Source organism: Leptonotus elevatus, chromosome 21 (assembly GCF_054856555.1).
Source record: "Leptonotus elevatus isolate MCC_2025b chromosome 21, RoL_Lele_1.0, whole genome shotgun sequence".
In the NCBI taxonomy this organism is placed as follows: Eukaryota; Metazoa; Chordata; class Actinopteri; order Syngnathiformes; family Syngnathidae; genus Leptonotus; species Leptonotus elevatus.
The window spans coordinates 2,897,431-2,920,484 of NC_141259.1; the positions used below are offsets into that span (position 1 = coordinate 2,897,431).

The 23,054-nt window shown below is 38.3% G+C and overlaps 4 protein-coding genes across 5 annotated transcripts in view; 3 read left to right on the plus strand and 1 right to left on the minus strand.

Annotated features, from left to right (window-relative positions):
- The first annotated feature begins 189 nt into the window (after window positions 1-189).
- On the plus strand, window positions 190-2,830 carry msrb2 (methionine sulfoxide reductase B2). The gene is made up of 5 exons (XM_086066219.1): window positions 190-301; window positions 553-650; window positions 2,243-2,319; window positions 2,390-2,537; window positions 2,621-2,830. The coding sequence occupies exons 1-5, from the start codon at window positions 190-192 to the stop codon at window positions 2,750-2,752; spliced, it is 567 nt and encodes a 188-aa protein (XP_085922345.1). The 3' UTR covers window positions 2,753-2,830.
- A 408-nt stretch (window positions 2,831-3,238) lies between these two features.
- On the plus strand, window positions 3,239-8,850 carry c8g (complement component 8, gamma polypeptide). Its single transcript, XM_086066239.1, has 7 exons — window positions 3,239-3,531; window positions 6,066-6,211; window positions 6,415-6,485; window positions 6,566-6,673; window positions 6,784-6,888; window positions 8,198-8,233; window positions 8,717-8,850. Exons 1-7 carry the CDS (start codon window positions 3,349-3,351, stop codon window positions 8,734-8,736), a joined length of 669 nt encoding a protein of 222 aa, XP_085922365.1. The 5' UTR covers window positions 3,239-3,348; the 3' UTR covers window positions 8,737-8,850.
- A 707-nt stretch (window positions 8,851-9,557) lies between these two features.
- On the plus strand, window positions 9,558-13,294 carry LOC147155577 (lipocalin-like). Its single transcript, XM_086066618.1, has 6 exons — window positions 9,558-9,726; window positions 9,818-9,957; window positions 10,032-10,111; window positions 12,642-12,755; window positions 12,851-12,952; window positions 13,035-13,294. The coding sequence occupies exons 1-6, from the start codon at window positions 9,634-9,636 to the stop codon at window positions 13,055-13,057; spliced, it is 552 nt and encodes a 183-aa protein (XP_085922744.1). The 5' UTR covers window positions 9,558-9,633; the 3' UTR covers window positions 13,058-13,294.
- A 1,336-nt stretch (window positions 13,295-14,630) lies between these two features.
- cntnap2a (contactin associated protein 2a) overlaps window positions 14,631-23,054 on the minus strand; it is a 354,486-nt gene continuing 346,062 nt past the window's right edge. For both annotated transcript variants that reach the window (XM_086065802.1, XM_086065801.1), the window contains 3 exons: window positions 18,370-18,639; window positions 17,488-17,559; window positions 14,631-17,411 (listed from right to left, as the gene is read on the minus strand). In XM_086065802.1, the coding sequence (XP_085921928.1) occupies window positions 17,209-17,411; window positions 17,488-17,559; window positions 18,370-18,639 (545 nt within the window). In that variant the 3' untranslated portion in view covers window positions 14,631-17,208. The remainder of the gene's footprint in view (window positions 17,412-17,487; window positions 17,560-18,369; window positions 18,640-23,054) is intronic.

Below are 23,054 nucleotides of genomic sequence, written 5' to 3' on the forward strand. Positions count from 1 at the left end.
TGGGCTTTGGACATTGTCCAGCAATTAAAGGAATGAACCCAGTCCACTTTGACCTAAATTGTGGAAAGTAGGACTTTTTGAAGGGTCACTTAGTTAACAGGTGGGAGCGGCCAAGGCAGGACCAGTACTGACTTTCATGCAGTATCAAGACTCACCAGAACCTGTGCACTGAGGGCTGAAACTGCAAGCATGTCTCGTCTAGTCACTCGGGTGTTTGTCATTTCTAAGCACTCGCAAGCTGCACTTTCATTGTTACCACAGAGCATCCCAACCTTCTTGCGCCCACTACACACAAGTCCAGGTAAGTTGGATGATGATCTATTATCACATTTAAGGTGTTATATTAGCTAACTCACTCATTCTAAGCCATAAAAAGTCTGGAATTTTAATTTGAAATGGTATAGAGAACTTTGAAATCACCAATTCTGTGATTGGAAAGCCTTGTAACGAAACAATAAACTTGATTATTTACGATCAATGCAATCTCAATAATTTGAAAGGTATAATTCTTGTAACAATTGACATCGATCTGAATTATGCTACTCTCTTCAGGCTTGAAATCACTCACACGCTATAATGAGACTACAGACTGGCAAAAGAAACTCTCTCCTGAGCAATATGTGGTTACCAGAGAAAGGGGGACTGAGGTGGTAAGTAACACACAGGAGTCAGCAGACTTTCCTGTCAAAAGAGCCATTTTAGGCCAATTAAAGAGCAAAAAATGGGTCTGGAGCTGCAAAACGTTTGAAGATTGTGATGATGGAAACTGTTAGTCAGGTGTACTGAGGGCCCAAGAGCTAATTCGAGCTATACTACAGCACCAAATTATGCAGCATTCAATTATAGATGAATTTTCTTCTACCTTTTTTCTTCCATTTTTGGATTTGTTGGTGTGTTTTTTTTTTGGGGGGGGGGGGGGTCATTTTTCATACTTCTTTTTTTCCCCATTCATTTTTACACGTTTCTGCCTTTCTGTCAAATTTCTGATTTTAGGCAATTTTATGGACATATGCTCATTTTCTGCCTTTCTTCCCTTTTTTGGACATTTTATGGCTATTTTTAGACATACTTTTTAGCATTTTTTTTGCTATAGACTATCTTGACTTTTTATTTAATTATTTTTTACAATTTTTGTGGACATTTTCTGGTAATTTGGGGGATTTCTTTTGTTTTTGGACATTTTCATTTGTATTTGATTGCTTTCTTTTGATTCTTTCTTTTCTTTCTTTGATTATTGTCACTTATTTATGTATTTAAATAATGTTGAAAATATTCGAAATTACATTTCAGTCAATCAATCAATTTTATGGTTACATTTTGAATGTTTTATTTTTTGCCCTTTTTAATCATTTGATATTTTTAGCAACTTCATAGACATTTTATGGTAATTTTCTGCATTTCCACTTCCTTTTTGGACATTTAATGGACATGTGTTGGAGATGTTCAGGTCATTTAAAAAACTTCTAAAACGTCTATCGTTTTTCTTTTTCTGACACCTTAAAAATTTGGACTCTGACATTTTTATTTTTATCATTAATTCATTAAAATTATATTTTATCTAAAAATAATAATAAAAAAAGGAAATATCACCTTTGGCATTTCACACATCAGTTGGATATGGACTTTGTTCTTCCTTATTGATAACCTATGCCAAGTTTACCACATGGAATGTTGCAGTCATTTCAATCTGTGCAAATACACTGTCAAATTAAAGTTTAACTTGAAAGCGCCTGTGCATCAACTGATCATCATACGCTGCAAAGTTGCATTTTACCAACAGAAAATAACAGTAACTATAATTATATAGAATGATTGTGGCACCACATGTGCAGAATTACTGCACAATAGGGATGTTCGATACCACTTCCCCCCCCCCCCTCAGACCGATGCCAGTAGGAGTTTTAAATAAATACCTACTCTATATATAACATTATAGCATTTTCTTTAAAGTTGTATGAAATGAATGACCATTTTCTATTCTAATTTATAGTTCCTGATTGTAAAACAGCCACAAGAGGGCGTCATCATGAGTACTGATAATCTTGAAATAAGGCCGGGTTTTGGCCCAATGATACCTGGGTATCAGTACTTGCCCATCCCTAGTTATTACAATACACACTTATCTTAATCTTTACAAATTACTATAAAAATTGTGTAATTAGAAAAATATTCTCAGTTTATCTGATTTTATCTTTGGTTTTTGTTTCTGCCATGTCATGTTCATTTGGGGTCGCTCTCTAAGCCTTTTAGTGGGATCTACCTGAACCACTATGAAACGGGGATGTACCACTGCGTCTGTTGTGATTCTCCACTCTTCAGGTAAACTTGGTTGTTTAATTCACTTTGGCAGGATTATATTTCTGAATATTGTTTGCAACTGTCTTGATAGCTCAGAGGCTAAGTATGACTCTGGGACAGGCTGGCCAGCGTTCAAGGAGGCTCATGGCACATGGGAGCGGGATGAGAGCCACGCCTCCATCATTCGTCGCCCTGACAACAGCCTGGGGAGTGCGAGTGTAGAGGTCATTTGTAAAAACGTTAGTTCCGCTTTTTACTCTTGGAAGTCTGTCTAGTTTTATGTGCTCTACTTACGGTTTCTAACATGTTATTTTTTTCACAGTGTGATGCTCACTTGGGTCACATTTTTGAGGATGGACCAGACCCGACCGGTCAGCGGTTCTGTATTAACAGCGCAGCTCTCAATTTTAAGCTGAGAGACAACAACAAACCTGGCAAGAATGAAGAAAACTGATATATTATATGGTTAACCTTTTTTATGTGCGTTGTTTTGTTGGTCTCACTGAATTGTACTAATTCTCTTATTACGCACACGCACACGCATACGCACACGCACACACACGTGCGCACCCCCCACCCCCACCCCCACACCCCCACACGCACACGCACGCACGCACGCACGCACACACGTAGTTTGTCATTTGTGAATGAAAAGAAAAAAATACTATTAGACTTGATTGCAACAATCATTTTTGTCCACCCTTTTTGTTTTGTTGTGATATTTACCTCAGTTGTGTGAACATTGCCAATACTTGTTTTTTTTTTTTGTTATAAAAAACAAATGCAGATGTTGCTCTCTATATTCTATAATTTACTTGAAAGTGATTTAAAAAAAATGTTTTATTTTGGATTAATGCTGAATTCTAGCGTCAAGAAGCCCACATTACAGAAGCCCATCCCAGTTAATATTTAACCCCTTTTGGCCACTGTTTGTCTCTTGCTTTAACTCCATTCATTTTGAGCATCTGAATGTGGACACTACACACTGGGAAGACCAAGGAAGAGGACATAAGAGGATAACAAAAAAAAACACAGACGAAGACGACGGAAATGGCAGGAGTATGGAAGTGTATGCTCACACTGGTAGTGTTAATGTTTGTGTGTCTCTGGGGGGCTACCGAGGCTGTAGGTGGTGCAAAGAGTCGACCCAGGCCCAAGAGACGACCTCACAAGAAGCCAAAGGTTGACCCTATAGATCTAGCGCCACCTCAGAACAATATAAACATACAACAGGTATGGTATTGGTCAAATGACGTGATGTTTAAAGCTAATGAGAATTGTTCTCTAATGGGCTTCAAAAAAGATTATCCAGTGAATAGACCGAAGGTTGAGATTTGATTAATACTGCAAATTGTATTAGTTTTGTCTTTAATTGACCTTTTATTGCAAATTTTTCCCCGTCTCACTATATTCAAATGTCTCAGTAAAAGCGTGAATCAGGTTAATGCTACATATACGCCTAAAACTGGCATTTAAGAGCTTTGCCAGTTTGGCAGCTGCTAAACCTCAACTGGAGTGCCAGTGTTGTAAAAACAACTTTAAAAGAAGCCAGTGTCTCAAATTTGCACTTTGCTTTGTTAGGGGTCAACACGGGGTCTGGCAAAAAGAACAAGCTTGTGTAACTTGTGTCAATAGGCTGCATGGGGAATTTTGTTTTGAACACATCAATCACAGCATGTGCGTGAGAAAATGGTGGGAGTGAGTGTTCTTGCCACTAAATACTATTTTTGATGTGGTCTTACAATACTTACCAGTTAATTCATTTGTAATGTTTTATTGTTATAGAACTGTACTATATTGTACATATTAGGGGTGCATAATATATTGGAAAAAATATAATCATTACAATAATGATGTGCAATATGTGTATCGCAAAGCTGTGTGATAAATCAATGCTTTTATATGGAATTGTATGCTTTTATGTACATAAAATTATGCCAATTATTGAGCCTGCTTATTTTGCTGAATTAAACAATTAATTTCTTTTATTGGATGACAAAAATGTTATTTCTAGTGGTACGTGTTAAATACAGTGTTCCCTCGCTATAATGCGGTTCAGCTTTCACAGCTTTGTTTGAGATTTTTTTTCAGTCAGTGTGTGTGTGTGTGTGTGGTATAAAAGTGTGTGGTGAGGGTTTTTACAGCCTTAAAGTGGATGTCAGCCACAAAATGTTCCTTCCAATAATATGTTCCATGCAGCCCCACTAGTTTAAAGACACTATTATGATTAATATTGTGCAATATGAAGTCATCATCAAAATCCACCCGTTTTAATCCATCTCATTGGGCGGCCATTTTGCCACGAGCTCTCGACTTAAAATGACATCACAGTTGTTCAGCTGTTTCTAGAGTTTGGTCATGCGTTGTCCATAAGCTGAGCCGTGATTGGCCGTTACTTGAGCACTGAGCAATTGCGATGTCAATTTCAGCCAACAGCAAGTGGCAAAATGACTGCCCCAAAAATGGACAAAAATGGGTACGTTTTAATCAGAGTGCCATGTTTAGACTAGTGTATGGAGGACAAAAACTGCCACAATTAAAAATGAATAAATTACAGTGGTACCTCGGAGTTTGAACATAATTTGTTCCTGCAAAGTGTTCAAAGTCCGAATTGTTCAACCTCCGAATTTTTTTCCCCCATAGGAAATAATGTAAATGCAATTAATCTGTTCCCAAGCTCCAAAAACAGAAAATTCCTATTTAAATTTATATGTATGTTTTTTTTACATTTACACCCTGTACAGTATTTAAACAATAAAAAAAAAAACTTTTTTGTTGTGTTGTGATGGCATTAGTGGATAATAAATGCTATGTTAATGCTTGCTTTAGTTCAGTGCTGTTTTTGTGTATTTTACATTGGGCATATTAATAGACTACTAAGCGGTCTTTGCGTGCGTTGTTTAACATCAGGCACGTTGTTGAACAGCTAAGGGGGTCCTCTTGCCAGTATTTACAGAAGTAGTCATGGTAGTTATAACGGCACAATAATCTCCTTCCTAATTCCACTGTGGTTCGTAGCACTGAATGTTTTTCTTTGCTGCCACTGGCACTGCCAACAAACCGGAACCCCTCAATGCTTCGGCTGCGCCTAGAAATTCTGTCCATAAAAGCTGTGAACAGAATCAGTGACAAAAGGGCAGCCTTGGCGGAGTCCAACCCTCACAAGGAATGAAGCCGACTTACTGCCAGCAATGCGGACAAAACTGACATTGTTCGTACAGGGACCTAACAGCCCGTCTCAAGGGGCTCGGTACCCCTTACTCCTGATGTATCCCCCGAGGGACGCGGTCAAACGCCTTCTCCAAATACACAAAACACATCTAGACCGGTTGGGCGAACTCCCATGCACCTTCGACATAATATATATTTTTTTATTATAATAAACAAATAAAAACAATAAACAAAAAAGCAAGAAACAAACAAATAATGAAAAAAATTGAAAACATTAAAAACAAAAATCAACTGCTACAGATGTCACTTTATTGTAGATATTTTTTGGAACGTAACTATGCGATAAACGGTATTGCAATATTCAACACACAACGCACATTTGTATCCAATATTGTGCAGCTCTCATACGTATACTCTAACACCTGTGTCAAAACTAAGCTTCACTATTGAGAATTTCTAATCACAGCTTTTGTATTGTATCTCACCATGTGCAGGCACAGTGGCCAACTTGTTAGCACATCTGTCTCAAAGTTCACGGCCATTGTACACAGATGCACGACAGTTAAAAAATATTTGTTTTTGCTTTTGTGTTTCAGATGACAGGGAAGTGGTACTTGCTCAACACTGCCTCCAAATGCTCCTTTTTAATCAATCATGGAACCAAAGTGGAACCTACAGTCATGACCCTCATATTACCCACCACTTCCGACCAGTCACTGTTGGTTAGCACGAAGACCCGTCAGTAAGTACAATCACAAGAATAAATAAGCTCTTGACATCATTTCACAGACAAGTAGTCTTTTTCTTTTTTTATTAACTTGTCATGCAACAAAGTAACTTCTGAGTTGTACTGCTGAGGGATAAACATTTGTCAGTTATGCTGTGAGTCAAGCTGTCAAAACGAAAGTGACCCAATTTGACCAAACTGCCTTTATCCTTTTTCAGTAATCATCAGTGTTGGGAGATATTGCAGATGTACCATTTAACCTCGATACCAGGACGGTTGACACTTCCAGGTTTCTCTTCCTATTACTTATTTTGAAAGGGATATAATGTTAGTAAAATATCTTGGATCAAACATTGTCACTTCCACTAGGATCTCGACCCGAGCTGAACACTGACATTGTGATCGGAGAGACAGACTACAGCTCATATGCCATCATGTATTATCAAAAACAAGGCAAGATCACCATGAAACTCTATGGTGAGCTCCACCACCTGACTTCAGACTAAAAGGCAATAAGTAGTATTAGAAGTTAATGCTTTGGTCTCATTTTCCCTTTAATGCTGTTTTTTTGTGTGCCCTCTATTCAGGCAGGTCAGTAGATAATCTATCAGAGCCACTGTTGACCAAGTTTGAACAACTTGCTGAAAAACAAGCTATGGGACTGGCATTCCTCTTCCCCTTCCCAACCTACAGTACGTACCGACCCATGCAATTAACTCATTTGCTTCCAAAAACGCATGAATACGTTCTATTTTAAATGTTTTAAGTGCCCCAAAGACATAACGGGTGAAGCAATGGTAGTAATGACAAAAATGTCAGGAGAGGGCAGCAGAGTATAAGAGATCAACCAGGGCCATGTTCTTTTCCCCACTGTTTTAAACAGATTTGTGAATAATGATGCAACTTAGCTTTATTCTAATGCTAATTGCCGCAAAACGGAAACAGGTAGAAATATACTGTTTTTTCCCTGATGAAACAAGAGAGACTAATCTTTCTTTTGGTAGGGTCAATATTTTATAGCAATAGAACACATTATTCTGTGGACCTTGCAAAATCAGACAAAATCTAGGAAAACAGCCGGGAGTGAAGGGGGTTGCTTCAGTGAACATGGCTGAGAGTAAATGAGTTAAAATAAAATAACATTCAGATAATGGATGGATATTATATTGCAATATCAAAAGGTGTATATTGTTGTTTTAGAGACCATGCTCTTCGTAACTGAGAAGTCATTGTTTGTCAGGGTTTAATGGAATAAAATGCTTCACATATACAGAACGTTGCTCAACACAGGCAGGATCAAGTCCAAGTAAAAAGCAACATTTCACTAATCTTAATGAGATAATGCCATTTTATTTGCCATTGCTTTGCTTATATCATGCATTTGGCTTGCTAACAGCCATTCAGAGCCTATGTCGTTTTGCATACTGCAATTTATGACCCATTAATTTAAATTACATCTAAAAAGCACAATGACACACAAATATCTTTCACAATTTTAAACACTGATTTTACTTAGGTGTGTTCTTGTTTATATTATGAATGTGTTGAGCAAGGTTCTGGATATGTGCACATTTTATTTCATGAAAACATGTGGATGGTATGATAAAAATTTAATTCTCCATATTGTTTTCTTGCTATGATGTAAAAATAATGGATAAAATTGACATTGACTGCAAAAATTAAACACTCTTTTTAAAGACTGTTGTATTCAGACTCAAGGCTACCATGTAGCTCTGCAACTGATGTTGATTGATTCAATTTGCTGTCTATATTGTAAATGGATTAATGGGTTGCTTCTTCTAAATTGTGGGCCAGTCTTTTAAAGTAAAATGGAGGAAAAAAAACAATTAAATACCACCGCATCTGATGCTGTCTCATCAGGCAACTGCCAAGTATGTCAGATGGCCAGTCCAGCTCTGCAAGGCACAAAAATCAAACAGAATTGACACTGCAACTATTTAAGGCGATGAAATAAAAATGTTCTTTCTTTTTTTTTTTCAGGTCACTGTGGCGATGTGGATCAGGATCACAAAATTGGTGTGTCTTTTTTTTAAATTTTAGCTCATTTTAGCAAAAGGTGTATTTTCCCAGAACGGGGAATTTAACACCAATTTATTGATTTTGGAGTTAAAAAAACAAAACAAAACAAAAAACAAAAACCTTTTGTAGACCTAACTAAAAAGATACATGTTCTCGTTCAACGTGTTCTCCTATAGCACATTATCATTTAATGTTTCATCATGCATCTACAGACAGAATAATATTGTAAAGAATAATTACATAGCAATTGTAGCATATGTAAGAGTTAAAGTAGTTATTTCATAACCAGAGTGATTGACAGATCGCTGTCCTGTCCTGTTGACCTCCCTCCCTCCCCAAAAACTCGGCACGTTTTTCTGACATGTGCTAGCTTGCACTTGTGTAACAATCAATTTCAATCGAGTCAACAAGTTATTCAAGAGCCACTAATGAATATATCAGCACACAATGGAATTTAACCTGTCTTTCTTTCTCTTGCAGACTGTGTCCCCACATGCTGAACCAGCAGAACTTGCAACCGGCTGCACAACCATTTGTAGTCAGCTTCTCTGAACTTAAAATCAATAGATGGAGAAAATTAGAATGAACATGAATAAAAACAGACAAAAAACAGATACCATTGTACAGGGTCATTATGTTGCTTGCCTTATCCACTGTCATCATAATCAGATCCTACTTATTTTCCACCAATGCGCAATTCTGAGGTGTGTTCATGTAAGAAAACATAAATGAAGACCAGATGTGCAATCTCAAGGAGTTACACAACTAGAACTTACAAAATGGGATGTGTGTGCGTGCGTTACATAAGCAGCTGAGGATCACTTGGTGTCTGCTTTGACTCCCAAAAGTTTTTTAAAGCAGGCGAAGAATTCTGCATTTTTGCACTTTAAATATTTTTTTCTAATAAAAATGAAAGGAATCAGGGTTGTTATTGAAATTGTTATTTTATAGCTTCAAATTTTATGACTTTACGCCTTAGCCCCACTAAAAATAAAATAGTTCTTTGCGTTTGAGTAAAAATAAATAAATAAAATAATTTACTAGCAATCTTATGCAGGACTAAGGCGATAACTTTTCTTCACCTCCAGGGATAGCATAACTTTACTAACACTAAACATTAAACAACTTGTGGGGAAAATCCTTAAACATTTGTGATGCTTGAGAAAGTGGGGGAGACCCTCCTGACACGGCCAACCCTCCCCTTCACACGTGCACTTGTGTAACAGCAAAAATTTGCATTGTCGTGGCGTAAGGCCAAAGCGTTTTATAAGGCTGATGGGAGGAGACAAAGTGGAAATGGAGGAGGGCATGCAGAATATAAGGCCCCTCAACTTGCCTTTTACTCCTCACCTCTCCACACACAACAAAAATAGAAGAGCTGGCCCAAAGGAGACATCATGAACACACTCCTGAGGATGTTAGTTGCACTTATGTGCTTAATGGCTGCATGCGCTGACATCATGCCTGTTCAGGATTTTGATCTGCAGAGGGTAAAGCAAAAATATATTTGAATTCATGTGCTTTTTCTACTTCTTACTTACTGTTTGACTTCATATCTTTCATCCATGTCTACTGTCTCAGATGGCCGGCAAGTGGCACATGGTTGGCTTTGCCACAAATGCTCCTTGGTTTGTGAACAATAGGGGCAACATGAAGATGGGGACTGCAGTCATTGTGCCAACCGAAGGGGGAGACATGGACCTCACATATGCCAACATCAAGTGCGGTATTAATGTTGGAAGTTTATTGTCACAGATTATTCTCTGAACACTGACCTTGACTCTCCACTTTTAAGGGATGATGGTACCTGCTGGAGAATGAATCATCTGGCGAAAAAAACGGAAACTCCTGGACGCTTCACCTTCCACAGCCAAGGTGAGTAGACGCATACTATAATAATGAACGAAAAATGAGAAGGAGAACTAGGCACTGGTAACCGAAGCATAAACAACAAAGTCCAGGATCAAAATCAAAATAACTACTGACAAAGATGCAATGCAGGACCCAAAAGCTCGATTCACAAGTCACTAGTAATGGCAAAATCGAAACTTTGTTTTGGTACGTACCGGAACACAGGCGGAACGTTCCCAAATCTGTCTCAGAATCAGGATGTCACGTGATAGTTGTCTTTCGCCTTCCATTACGCCTCCAAACGTCACATTGTTTCAGCAAGTGAACGTGATCCCTTTTCTAAAATTAAATAAAATCCCTCCATTGCACTGTATTAAAATGTCTTGAATCTGAAATAAATCCAACCAAAGTATGCTTCGTATGTAAATTTGCCCTCCTTATTCATCGCCCTACATGATAAAATGTCAATAGGCGGTAGGTTTAGTGGTAATGCACCCGCACATTGTGCTGAAAGTAGTCTGATATGCAGGTAACCCCGTTTCAAATACCGCTTCGGGCAGCTTGCTTTTGCAGGTCATTCATTCATTTTTCCTCTCCAATACAAAAAAACAAAACAAATGTAGCCTACAGGTTTTTGATTAAATGTGATAATACTGGGGGTTTCATCAAAGCATTTAAGTCATGTTGAGAGGCAAAATTAAAAACAAACCAAGTATCAGCAACAAAAAGCTAATTTGTACTTTTATACTTATTTTGACGGGGTGGGGGTTATTCAGTTTTTGATGATATGATATTATTTATTTCTCTTATGGAGACAATCAGGTTAACGAGGGAAAACAAGGACAGGAAGTAAAGCTGCTGACACAAGAGGAAATTATAACTCCCAAATTAAAGCAGATACGATGACATGAAAAACAGGACTTAAGACTAAGAACTTAACATAAGCGACGAGACATGACAACTAACAAATTGGTACATGACAATGGACCAACACAGACTGAACAAAAACAGGGAACTAATGCTGCATTCGTGGATAGTCGGAAGTCGGATTTATCTAAAGTTGTTTTTTCCCCAGTTCCGACCTGAAAGCGTTCGAGGCGAAAGTAAACAACCAAAATGGCGGACAGTGATAAATTGTTTGGTCATCAAAACTCATTTTGATCTCCAGCAAACTTACCTTCTTGCAATTTTGCTTCATTTATTGTTTTTATCTTATTTCATAAACATTCCATACAGTTCAGTAGTTGACTGTATAATTTCATGCAGGGAGATAGCGACACACTGTCACATACGTTGTGTTATGTCGAAAGCTATCCAATTTTATAATGGAGTAAATTGTTGTTTTACCATTTACGTAGAGCAGGGGTGCTCAAGTTCAGTCCTCGAGAGCCCCTATCCAGCTGATTCATGATCAGGATCGTTATTAGGCTTCTGCAAAGCTTGCTGATTAGCTGACCATTAGATTAAGCTGTGCTGCAGGAGGAAAACATGGAAAACAGGCTGGATATGGGCTCTCGAGGACCAAACTTGAGCACACCTGACGTAGAGTGATTTATTGTAGAGTGATATAACTTGTAGTCAATCGGTGAAGTCTAGGTCCTTTTTTCCCCCCGACTTCGCAAGTGGAATTTACGAGTTCAAGGGGGCGTTGCCGTACTTGTCCTGGTTTGAACTCAGAAAAGTCAGATTTCCGAGCATCCGCATATGTAGTATAAATACACACTCACTAATTAGACAACGAGGGACACCTGTACAAGACACAAGTGGCTGAGGGAAGTGATTGGCTGACACAAGGTGGTGGTAAGACGCGCAGAGGAGGACATTCAACACTTGACAAGACAAATGGGGACACAACGAAAACATAACAAAACAGATCATGACAGACCAAAAGTAAACAAGACAACCAATATAACAAAACCCAACCCCATGACATCTCTCTCTCTCTCTCTCTCTGGTTTTGCACGAATGGTTAGTGACTCGAACGTTAAAAACAGCTGTTAAAAACGTATGCCAAATCAAAATTTTTCGATTTGAGTCAGAACACATCATAGCATATTGTCGTCGGAATCGATTGCCTCGATGTGCGACATATCTACATTTCAGTAGATGACCGGAAGTAAATTAATAATATAAAAAAATATATATATATATATATATTATTAATATTTATTGGCTGTTGACCGGCTAACGGCATACTAGCAACACACGAAAGGGAGTTCGCAAACTTGGACGCCGGACGTGAGAGACAAACTAGCTTAGCGTTAGCTAGGATATGGCTAGTAGCAATGTAGATGGATTGGCCAGGCACGGCCATGGTTTGGTACGGGATCCAGGAGTTTAAAATAAGTTATTTCAAACTAAAAAGGTTAGATGTCTGTCTAAGCATTATAATGTTATGAAACATGCTTCTTTAACAGCTTCATGAAATGGATCACATTCAACTTTGTAATACTAAACGACGTAATTTGAATTTCAAAGGCATGTTTTTTTTTGTATGTACCTAGCTGGTGTAGCTGTACCTAATGTTACAAAGTGACTTATTTTCTTTTTTCAGTTTGGAACAATGACAACGACATGCGCATTGTCAGCGTCTTGTATGATGACTTTGCGTTGATCCACACCATCAAGACAAAGGACGGAGTATCGGAGGGTTTCAACAAGCTTTACAGTGAGTTGTCACATCGAGTTCACTGGAATATGTGGCATGTTCCGTTTAGGAGGATTTGGCGGTAAGTACGATAAAAGCAACTCATTCCTTTACAGCTCGCTCTCCTGAGGTTAGCGTGGCCTTGCAGCAGCGATTTACAGACTTCTCCACGGAGACTGGCATCCTGCCTGAAAATATTGCCATCCTACCAAATGCTCGTGTGTATTTCTAACATATTTAAATTCCTTGCAGTTGTACTGTTCAACATTTTAACTCGCCGATTTCCTCATGTTGTTGCAGCTGAGTGTTCCGATCAAGCCTGAAAAGTTTCCTCCTCGCTCTCTGATGCACTCGTCATGGTCATGCAGCTCTGCTCCACATACCCACTTTATTCAACACCTGAGTATTTTCATTAAAAAAAAAATAGCTTTCAATAGAACAAATATGAGTGGCAAAGGGAACATACTTGTGTTGAAATTGTGTTTTGCTTTGTGTTTGTATCTGCTGATTTCATAGTGACTTTTGTTGACCCAGAAGCCAATAAAATACAAATAAACAAATTTTGTGTATTTTATGAGGCAACACTTTATAATAATTATCAGTTATAACTAGTTAATAGATCATTAGTAAACTGTTAATGAGTTATTAATGACTTGTTAGGTCATTGTTAACTGCATTTATAATTATACCTTATAGGTAATATAAATGAATAAACTGTTAGTTAATAAGTTACAACTTACTTGTTTACAATTATACCTTATACATTAGTTATAGAACATGAACAAGCTATTAAAAATTAAAATACTGACTAATGACTTGTTAAATATCAGTAATGGTTAATATTTATTTTTGGGATTTATTCAAAACTATTCCTCATTAATTACTGCTAGTTAATGAGGAAAGCGACTTAATTTTTCTTCGGCTACACCCTGAGGTAACGGTTGAGACCTCACAGATCCAAGATAGAGCGTAATACGCATGTATTTTTTTGGAAAGAGGAAGTTGGGGGAGTAGAATCTCCCTGGATGAGCCTAGGGATCCACTGCTTCGATAGCGGACTTGGCGAGGAAGGTCACTATCTCTTGATCCAGAGCTAGTGAGGGTCGCTGATGACAGTCTCTCTGACCCGGACGGAAAGAGGGGGCCGGCGTTGGAACTGAATCCTGTACCCATGAGACAAGGTTGAAAGCACTGTGGGTCCGAAGCGAGGGCAGCCCAGTAGTTGAGCTGGTGACAGGAAAAGTAACCGACTGCCAGCCCCTCGGGCTCGATCCCTGGTCCTCCTGGATTTAGGGGTCCGGGAGGGATGAGACGTGGTGTGCGAAGCCCGGGGCCAGCCATGGGGCCCTCGGCCAGAGGGGCAAACCCCACGGGTGTCCGTGACATGTCCTCTTAAGGGACGATGAGGCCCATATCCCCCCGTAGGCCGAAAGGACTGCACAGTACGTGTGAGAGGGGCGGCCAGGAGAGCGGCTTACATTTTTCCAGTTTAAAAATTCTAAGCAGCTTCTAGCTTACCTCTACTATCAAATAAATAAAACAAATAATCACTATTAGTGTTATCACATCCATATTGAACTGTGCATACAACACAATTAATTTCACTGAAAGTCAACAAGAACTGAATAGTTAGATTCTTATAAATCACTTTCTGGGGTTTCATTGATAAAAAACAAAACAAAAACAAACTGTTAACCTGGCACAAAAAATATATATTTATAATGAACTGACCATTAGGCCAGTTGAACGGGGCAACAACCCAGATGTGAATCCGGGTCATGGCACCAATTGACAAGTTGTGCTGCAAAATGGCTTAAATTCTTCCATTTTCACTTCTGTTGGCTCAGTGATTGTATGGCCAAATACTTTTGTAAATAGATGATGCAGAGAAGAAAATGACTTGTTCATAAAGATCAAACACTCTTTATTGAACTCAACAGAACTAAAAGAAAAGCATTCGGGTTATGACTTGACTACTCTACCTCATTCTCATGTTGGAACCCCATTAAAAGGGCAAATGTGTGTGCGTATAATTATGTACTGACATATGTACTGTATAGTGGGACTCTCACAATTTGAGAAGTCACTCGTTTGCCTTAACGGATTAAGTCTTGTTTGAGGCCAAAGTAAAAGGCAGGCAGAGTTCACATGTTAGCTATGAGGCAACAATGACGCACAAATCCATCAGAGAAATGGCTTCACAACAGTTTGATCACACACACTTCCCAAGTAATTCATAAGACGCAAACACATTTGGCAGCTTGTCGAACTGGAACGAGAATGCAGAAGAAACACAAACGAGGGAAAATATAAGTATGAAATGTAAATGTTTAAACGCAGGTTGAATGAAAAAAATGGCACTGCTTTTTAAAAGTCTCGATTCATTCCTTGTTCTGAACATGTATCTGTGAAAGAACCTTGACACATTCACCATTAAACACTACGTGCGTCACACACACATAGCGTAGGAGGCGTGTTGCTCAGCTTTCAGTATCACCTTCCACAAATTTCTGTCTTTTACATGTGAAGGGCTAAGCACCATTCAAATCAGACTTGATGAGATTTCATGCAGAAGTCGTCAGGTTTAGTCCAGGACAAGGCCAAATGGCTCAAAGGCACATTTCATTTGAAAAAGCCAATTATTATCTTGACCACTTTGTACGTCCAAATTATATATCAGCTCTGACTTAAGTTTTTGTCACTGCATTGTAGCCACTTCTTACAACAACTCATATTTCATCATCGTATGATGGAATGATATGCAGAGTACAACAAATGTGCGATGGTTGATAAGACTCTTTTGTTTGGCAAAGACAAAAATGAAGGGCTCAAATGAAACGAAAGTTACAATGTTGACCTAAACAAACACAACCATCACATATAATGACATCTCATCATGCTTGGAGAAAAAACAACACAAACCGTACAATCCAATGTCATATGAATTCAACATAAAACTCTATCTGATACATACATTATGTACTGTCATTGGCAAATGTATGATAATCATTTCCATGAAGATGAAAGGAGTATTATGGCAGTCACTAAATCAGTGGTTCTTAACCTCTATACACATTCACCGAACCCTTTCCTGAAGAAAAAAAAAAAAAAAAAAATTCAAATTCAACAGAGTTTACTGGTGAACAAAGTGAACATGTTCATATGAGAACTGGCTTAATTTAAATTTCACTAGAATGTAAATGAAGGATGTCAACAACACTGCCATCAGTATGAACTATTCAATGCATTTGTTCATGAGAATCAATTACGATAAAATTGAAAATATGATCAGTAAACGCAATGTTTTTAAAGTGGAAGTCAACCAACCATAAACATTTCTTGACATTAATATGTTATATGTGACTTCATTAGTCTAAACATGACATTCTGATTAATATTACATTTGTGGAATAAAAATTATGAAGCAAAATCCAGACATTTTTATCCATCTCAGAAAGCGGCCATTTTTGCCACTTACTGTCGACTGAAGATGACATCACTGGGAAACAACCAATCACAGCTCAGCTTCAGAAAACAGATAAGCTGTGATTGGTCGTTGCCTGAGCATTGAGCAACTGTGATATCATCTTCAGTCGACAGCAAGTGGTCAAATAGCCGCCCCCTGAGATGGATAAACACGGCTTAACTCATATTCCACTAACGCAACATTAACCAATAACCAGAATACCATATTTAGACCAGTGGGGATGCATAGAACGTATTATTATCCCAAAAATTTTTTGGGTTTGACTTCCCCTTTAACAAATACTTCATTTGGAATTTAGGACATCCCTTGAGCGACACAATGGCTGATGAGTTTCTGTTGTGGGAATTTTGACATTCACTTATCAAGTTACATTAACTTTTTTCTTTTTAGTGCAGCCCTAACACTCCCTCATTAATTAGTATTTATGTAATGGACTCTAAATAAACCTTTTACCAAAAATTAAGAACATAAAAGTATATATACAAAGGTAGGGTTGTGCAACTACAGTCTGCAAAAACAAAATGGTTTGGCATGATGATTTGATCATTTTCAGTATTAGATATATTTTTGTTTAAAAAATTAAATGAAAACTAACCGACTGTCCTATCACACAAGTCAGTAAATATAATTATTTGTCATATACAGTATTCAAAGGACTTCGTAAAACTCCCAAGCACGATACAAAGGACAAGCCAGTTAGTATTTACATTCAGTCTTTTGTAGCGACACTCGGCTGAGTCCCTCATCGTTTCTATACTCTCGATAAAGATATACAGTATATAAAAAACAAAACATTTTACATGTCTCTCTCTCTCTCTCTCTCTCTCTCTCTCTCTCTCTCTCTCTCTCTCTCTCTCTCTCTCTCTGGGAGATTATTGTCCTACTGAACAAATTTTTCTTTATTCTTCCCATGACTGGTCATTTAATTGAACGATCTCCATCATGGTGACGACTTGCGGTTCCACGACCCGGTCACGTCACTAGTTGCTAGATGAACCACTCCTTCTTTGACTCCTCAATGGTTTCTGGGTTGTCTGTGCCGATGATGGCTGTGTCTGTCGACTCGCCGGCGGGCTCTACTGCGGTGCTTTTGGCCTCGTTGGTGTGGTAGGTTCCTTTGTGACGGAACATGTAGCGGATCAGGAACACCAGAGTGCATAAGATGGTGAAGATCACCACTGCGATGATCCCTGCGGTGGAGACAACAAACAACATTGCAGGTCATGCAACGAGAGGTTCAATAGATTTGATAATGAAGAACTGTACCTCCGATAATAGCTGAGTCTCTATTGACTCCATCAGGAATCACTCTTTCCTCATTGAAAGGAAATTCTGCATCTAAGGGAGGGGATAACAAGACAAAAACAAAATCAGGGTTATCTTGCGTCGCGGTGGACTATTGATCTACAGCATGCACTGTAAAAAATAATAATAATAAAATCCTAACAGAATGTTATTTTATAATAACAGATTTTTCCTATATTTTTAAAATACAATTTAAATTTCAAAAATAAACTGCGATCTTATATGCTGAATGTAAAATAACATGAAATCACTGTAACTGTGAAAACAGAGAAAATAATTAGAAATACATATATTCATTTATTGTTAAAATATGTTCACAAATCTTAATTTCACAAATGCTTGTCTGTTATTTAAGGAAATAAACTGTAAAATGCAGCTCTAAAACTCAAAAAGAAAAAATAACAACATTAACATATTTTTTGCGCCCCAGCAGCCCAAAAAAATTTATTTTTTTAATGTAACATGTTTTTTGTGTGTTTTTTTTACAGTACGGAAATCAAATGCTGTACATCCACATGGGAAAGTAAGTGGCCGAAAAAATCCAAAATCACAAATACTGTGGCAGTATAGGATCAGATTAGGCAACGTTATAGAAAATGCCAATCAGTCATGCTGATCTCTTAAACGGAAGCATGACCCTGTTGATGAAGCCAGGATGTTGGATCAATAGACAGGATCTGTGTGTAATACCTCAGCATCCCCAAAGGCACTGGTGGCATCAGGCCCAAGCAATACTGCAGCATTTTGAATGATGCCAATTGCCATCAGCCACTACCAGGTTCCAGTATGAATTTCTCGAATTGTTTGAATGCATTTGAAAAGGGTATTTGAAGGCATGCTGACCTGTGTTGTCCAGATGCCACGGGTCTGTTGCGGCCGACATTGGTGGGATGGTGAGAGGCGACGCCCCACAGTTGGACTCCACCAGTTTACCCTGGTAAGACACCGGCGAGGCAGCTGCAGGCTGCGCTTCTTGCACGAGAGCTGTTTGTGTGCTGCTCCTCAAGGCAGACTTGAGGGGGGACACTCCGTTGAACTGCACCCGCGACAAGCAGCCAATGAAGCCTGGGGTGTTGTAACGCTCGATCACCACTGGGTCAACATATCCCGTTTCTGGTAGGACAAAGATGCACAGGTGGGTAGATGATCTCACCAGTATATAAATAACAGAGAAAACAGGGACTTTCAAGGAAAATGGGTGGGTTTACTGTTAAAAAAAAGTCATATTTACTTTAAAAAAAAAAACCTAGTAAAGTTTTTTCACTCAAAAATTCTAAGTAAATTTTTACAAAGATAGTTTTGAGTACATTTTACCAGTTTAATTTTATATATATATATTTATATATATATATATATATATATATATATATATATATATATATATATATATATATATATATATATATATATAAAGCTACTCAAGGGCAAGGTTATTTTAGTTAACAAAAACTAACGATAAAACTAAAATTAAAAAAATTGTTAACGAAATAAAATAAAACGAAAATGCTTTTCAAAAAATGAAAACGAACTAAAACTATAATTTTAGCGAAAATGTCCTTTATTTTAGTCTTTGGTAATTTATTTAATGCATGAACCTTTGGGGATGATTTTAAATGTGATTTTAAGCATATTTATTGAACCGGAATAAGGACGTTTGAAAGTGTGTCACACAGAAGTGATGTCATCTAGCAGCAGCCAATAGAAAAGCACCTTCAGATGATGTCACTCTGAGGCGACAATTTTTTACATGCTTGACTTTTGGCTCCAATGGCTCGGCTCGCCTGCTTTTTCATTTAACTGAGCCGAAATGCAACACAAGGTAAGAAATTTGTTTGTTGTTGTTTTTCATTTTATCATGGTATTTATTAAATATTGCACACTACTTTTTAATGTAAAGTGTATATATAAAAAGAAAAATAATACTGACACTAACTAAAACTACCTGTAAGCATTTTTTAAATAACTAAAACTACCACCCTGAAAAGTAATTAAAACTAACTAAATTTAAAAAACAAAAATCAAAAACGAAATAAAAACAAACTAAAATGCAGTATAGTGACTAAACATCGGGGTGGCATGGCTCAGGTGGTAGAGTGGCTGTCTCCCATGGTGAAGGTCATGAGCTTGTTCCTCAAAGCTTGAGTAAAATTTTAATTAAAAAAATAAATACATTGGTAAAATAAACTAAAAAATATTGTACAATTTAAATAATTATTTTATTTTATTATTTTTTGTGTGTGGGATGAACCCTTAAACGTCATCTTACCAAAACATACTGACCAACTTTGGTGGGGAATGTACTTTTTATCAGTATTATTATTGTTTTTATTGTAACCTGTCCAAAGCAAGACAATACCTTTAAGATGAACTACAACAGAAACCAAAATCTCAATATTAAATAACTATCAACATCTATACAGTATAAAATAAAATGAATACAAATCAGAGATTGATTTTGGCACATCAGCAAAGTATATTACATTTGGAATATTATGAGCTCTTAAAAGTCTCACAGCGTTTTTCTTGCTTTCCTTCCCGTCCACTCTGACTATGACATCACACCACTCTTTAATACAGTGCAGGTGCACGAGTGCACCACACCCAAACAGCCCATCATGATCCATAATGATGAAGCAACAAAACATGTTTTGTTCGAAGATGCAATTTTCTTATCCAAACATGGCTTTATTATCTTCATTTTTATTCTGATGGGAACAATACAAGTGTGTGTGTAGGCCCGCTATTGATTGTGCTGCCAGGAACAGCGCTGAGCACTACATAATCATTATCTGACCAGGCCTCCCACAGACGTGTGCATTGTGTCTACCATATATCTGATGGCAACAACTGAAGGGGAGGAGGGGTGCTCGCCTCCAGATGAGCCACTAAAGCTATTTGTGTATGTGTCTGCATACTAATAAACTCAATTGTTACTCAACAACACAATCTAATGAGTCTCTGGGCAGCAACAGGGAACGTGCACTTATCAATCACTTCACATCTTGAGAATTATGCGTGTGCGTGCGTGTCAGTGCAGAAACGGTGGTGGCAGAAAACAGACACAAGAGCAGAACACAAACAGCACTTTTATGAATACTGATTACCAATAGAAATGCACTCGCTCATGTATGCTGGCAAATGTGTTGCAGAGGCACGGCCCAGAATACTAATAAGACAAGTCTCGTGGGGCGTCTAAATAACCGCAAAAGGGTTCCCTATTTCTGTTTCTTTTTAGTCCAGTGATTCACATGGGAACATTCACCAGATAATGTTTCATTTAACATTTAGTTTTTTTTCTACAAAAGCATTTCATCTATGCATTTTCTACACAACTGTTTGCATGAGGGATGTGGGTGGGCTGACTTTAAAGTAATTATTATAAATGCAAGGTTCGAGTTACATAAGATACAGTGTATTACAATTAGGGAAGCATGGAACAGCACATATGCCCCACAGTTATGAGGTTTGAAAGTTGACGCTCAGCTCTTCCAAAACATACAAGTTACTTTAACTGAAGACTCTAAACTGTCCATTGATCTGAATCTGAGCGTGAACAGTTGTTTGTCTGCGTGTGCTTTGTGATTGGCTAGCAGCCATTGTACCCTGACTCTCACCCGAAGACAGCTGGCATAGGCTCCAGCCACCGGCATCCGCAACAAGGGCAATCAATCTATATATATATATAAGGATGGATTTTACAAAATGTATTTTTTTCCCAAATATAGTATATGAACAGTGAAATGAAACTTACTGCATTCCTGCCTGATAATTCAACATGGATGGCCGTGGGTAGTGTCAGTACCAAATCCGTTTTAGCTGCAAAATTGGTTCCATGCATGTGCGACAAGAAGTCGATCGAGTTTTACGACACTGCATGATCAGTGTCAAGTCAAGTCAACATTATTTATATAGCACCTTATCATGCAAAGAAACAACTCAAAGTGCTTTACACTTACACCCCCCCGCCCCCCCACACACACACAACGCAAGTTTATTCATTTACGACACATGGCACATCCAACCCTATTCTAAAATATTATAGATTAATCTGTGGTTCATATTGTTTCAATAAATACTTTACTTGATGTTTAGATTATGTTTAAAATTGCTGGGTAGCCACGTTGAGACTCTCGAGCGCTACTAGCATGCCGCATTTACAGGGAATGAAAGCAGCCACTTTGGCCATTACTGAAGTTGGCTGTGGTGATTGTATGTATATAGTAGATATACTGGCGAATAAACTTTGCAATAGTTTCCCCACAATTAGGCTTGCACTGAGCAGCTTGGAAGCGTGTGTGTCTGGGCAGGGTTTGCAGGGGATTAAGCATATTAGAGGCAACAGCATTAGATGTCATCTGTGGATATTAACAAGTCATTCTGTATTGACAAAGCCTGTCATAGCACACTGATTGGACCGCAAGCAATCCATTCTTTTGGCTTTTCCTTCCAGGGATTTTGCAAGCTAATAGATACAACATAACATATAAACAACATGGTTCATTATTGCAAAACAGCAAAGTCCAATCCACTTGGAAGCAGATTGCGTTGTATCATCCCAAATGATTGCATTGTGATCCACCACAAAACATATGTGGCTCTGCACACACACATATGCGCACGATCGCCCCAAGGTCATAATGTTGATCAGTCGATCGCACCCTGTGAGCTTGCGTGCAACCCGTGTGACATGAATCATTAATGCGGGAGGAGAACATGCAGGTAGGGGATGGGTTTTGGAGAGGTGGTGGATTTCCTTTGAAGGGGGCTGGAAGATGTGGGTCAAGGACGATGACGAAAGAAGGGAAGATGGAGACATCTGCAGGACGAGATGAGAGGGAGGGTGTGGCTGCGTCTGCGGTGGGAAAGGTGAGTGACAGGATAAGGGATGGAAAGATGGTGGCTGAAAAAAAAGCTTGAATGGTGAGAGATGAGAACAAGGGCAGAGATCAAACTGTTACCATGGCAACAAATGCAAGCTGATGCAGGGTTGAAAAAAGGTTATATAGGCTGTGATCATCAAAATGGGAATCACGTCACACATTGGAATGAAAGATAAAACGCAGTAGCAACCAATGTAAGAGTACCTCAATAATAATATTTAAAAAATAAACAACAAACGAATGACATTTCACCTGTGTACTGTAGCTATCACTTCCTGACCATGTGCACATACACTGAAATGACACTTAAACTGTAAAGCTCATCATAACTTTTTTGTGTGATTTAACAATTGAAAAAAACTGAAAGTTGTAAACTCACACATACATTTGACTTCCCACAAAATGGATACACATGAGCATAAACACGCAAATTTTATGGCAGTTACACCGAGTCAAAAAGTGTGAGGCTAACCTGCTTTCCTCTTCTTTCACTCCTTGCCTCCTCTTTGATAGCAGATCTCAGCACAGTATTAGCAAAGACTTTTCACTCATCTCTGCCCTTCTCTCATCCTCCCTCCGTCGCTCTCTCTCTCTCTGCAGTGCGGTCCCACCCCCCACCCTGACAGCAGCTGGAAAAAACATGGCTCT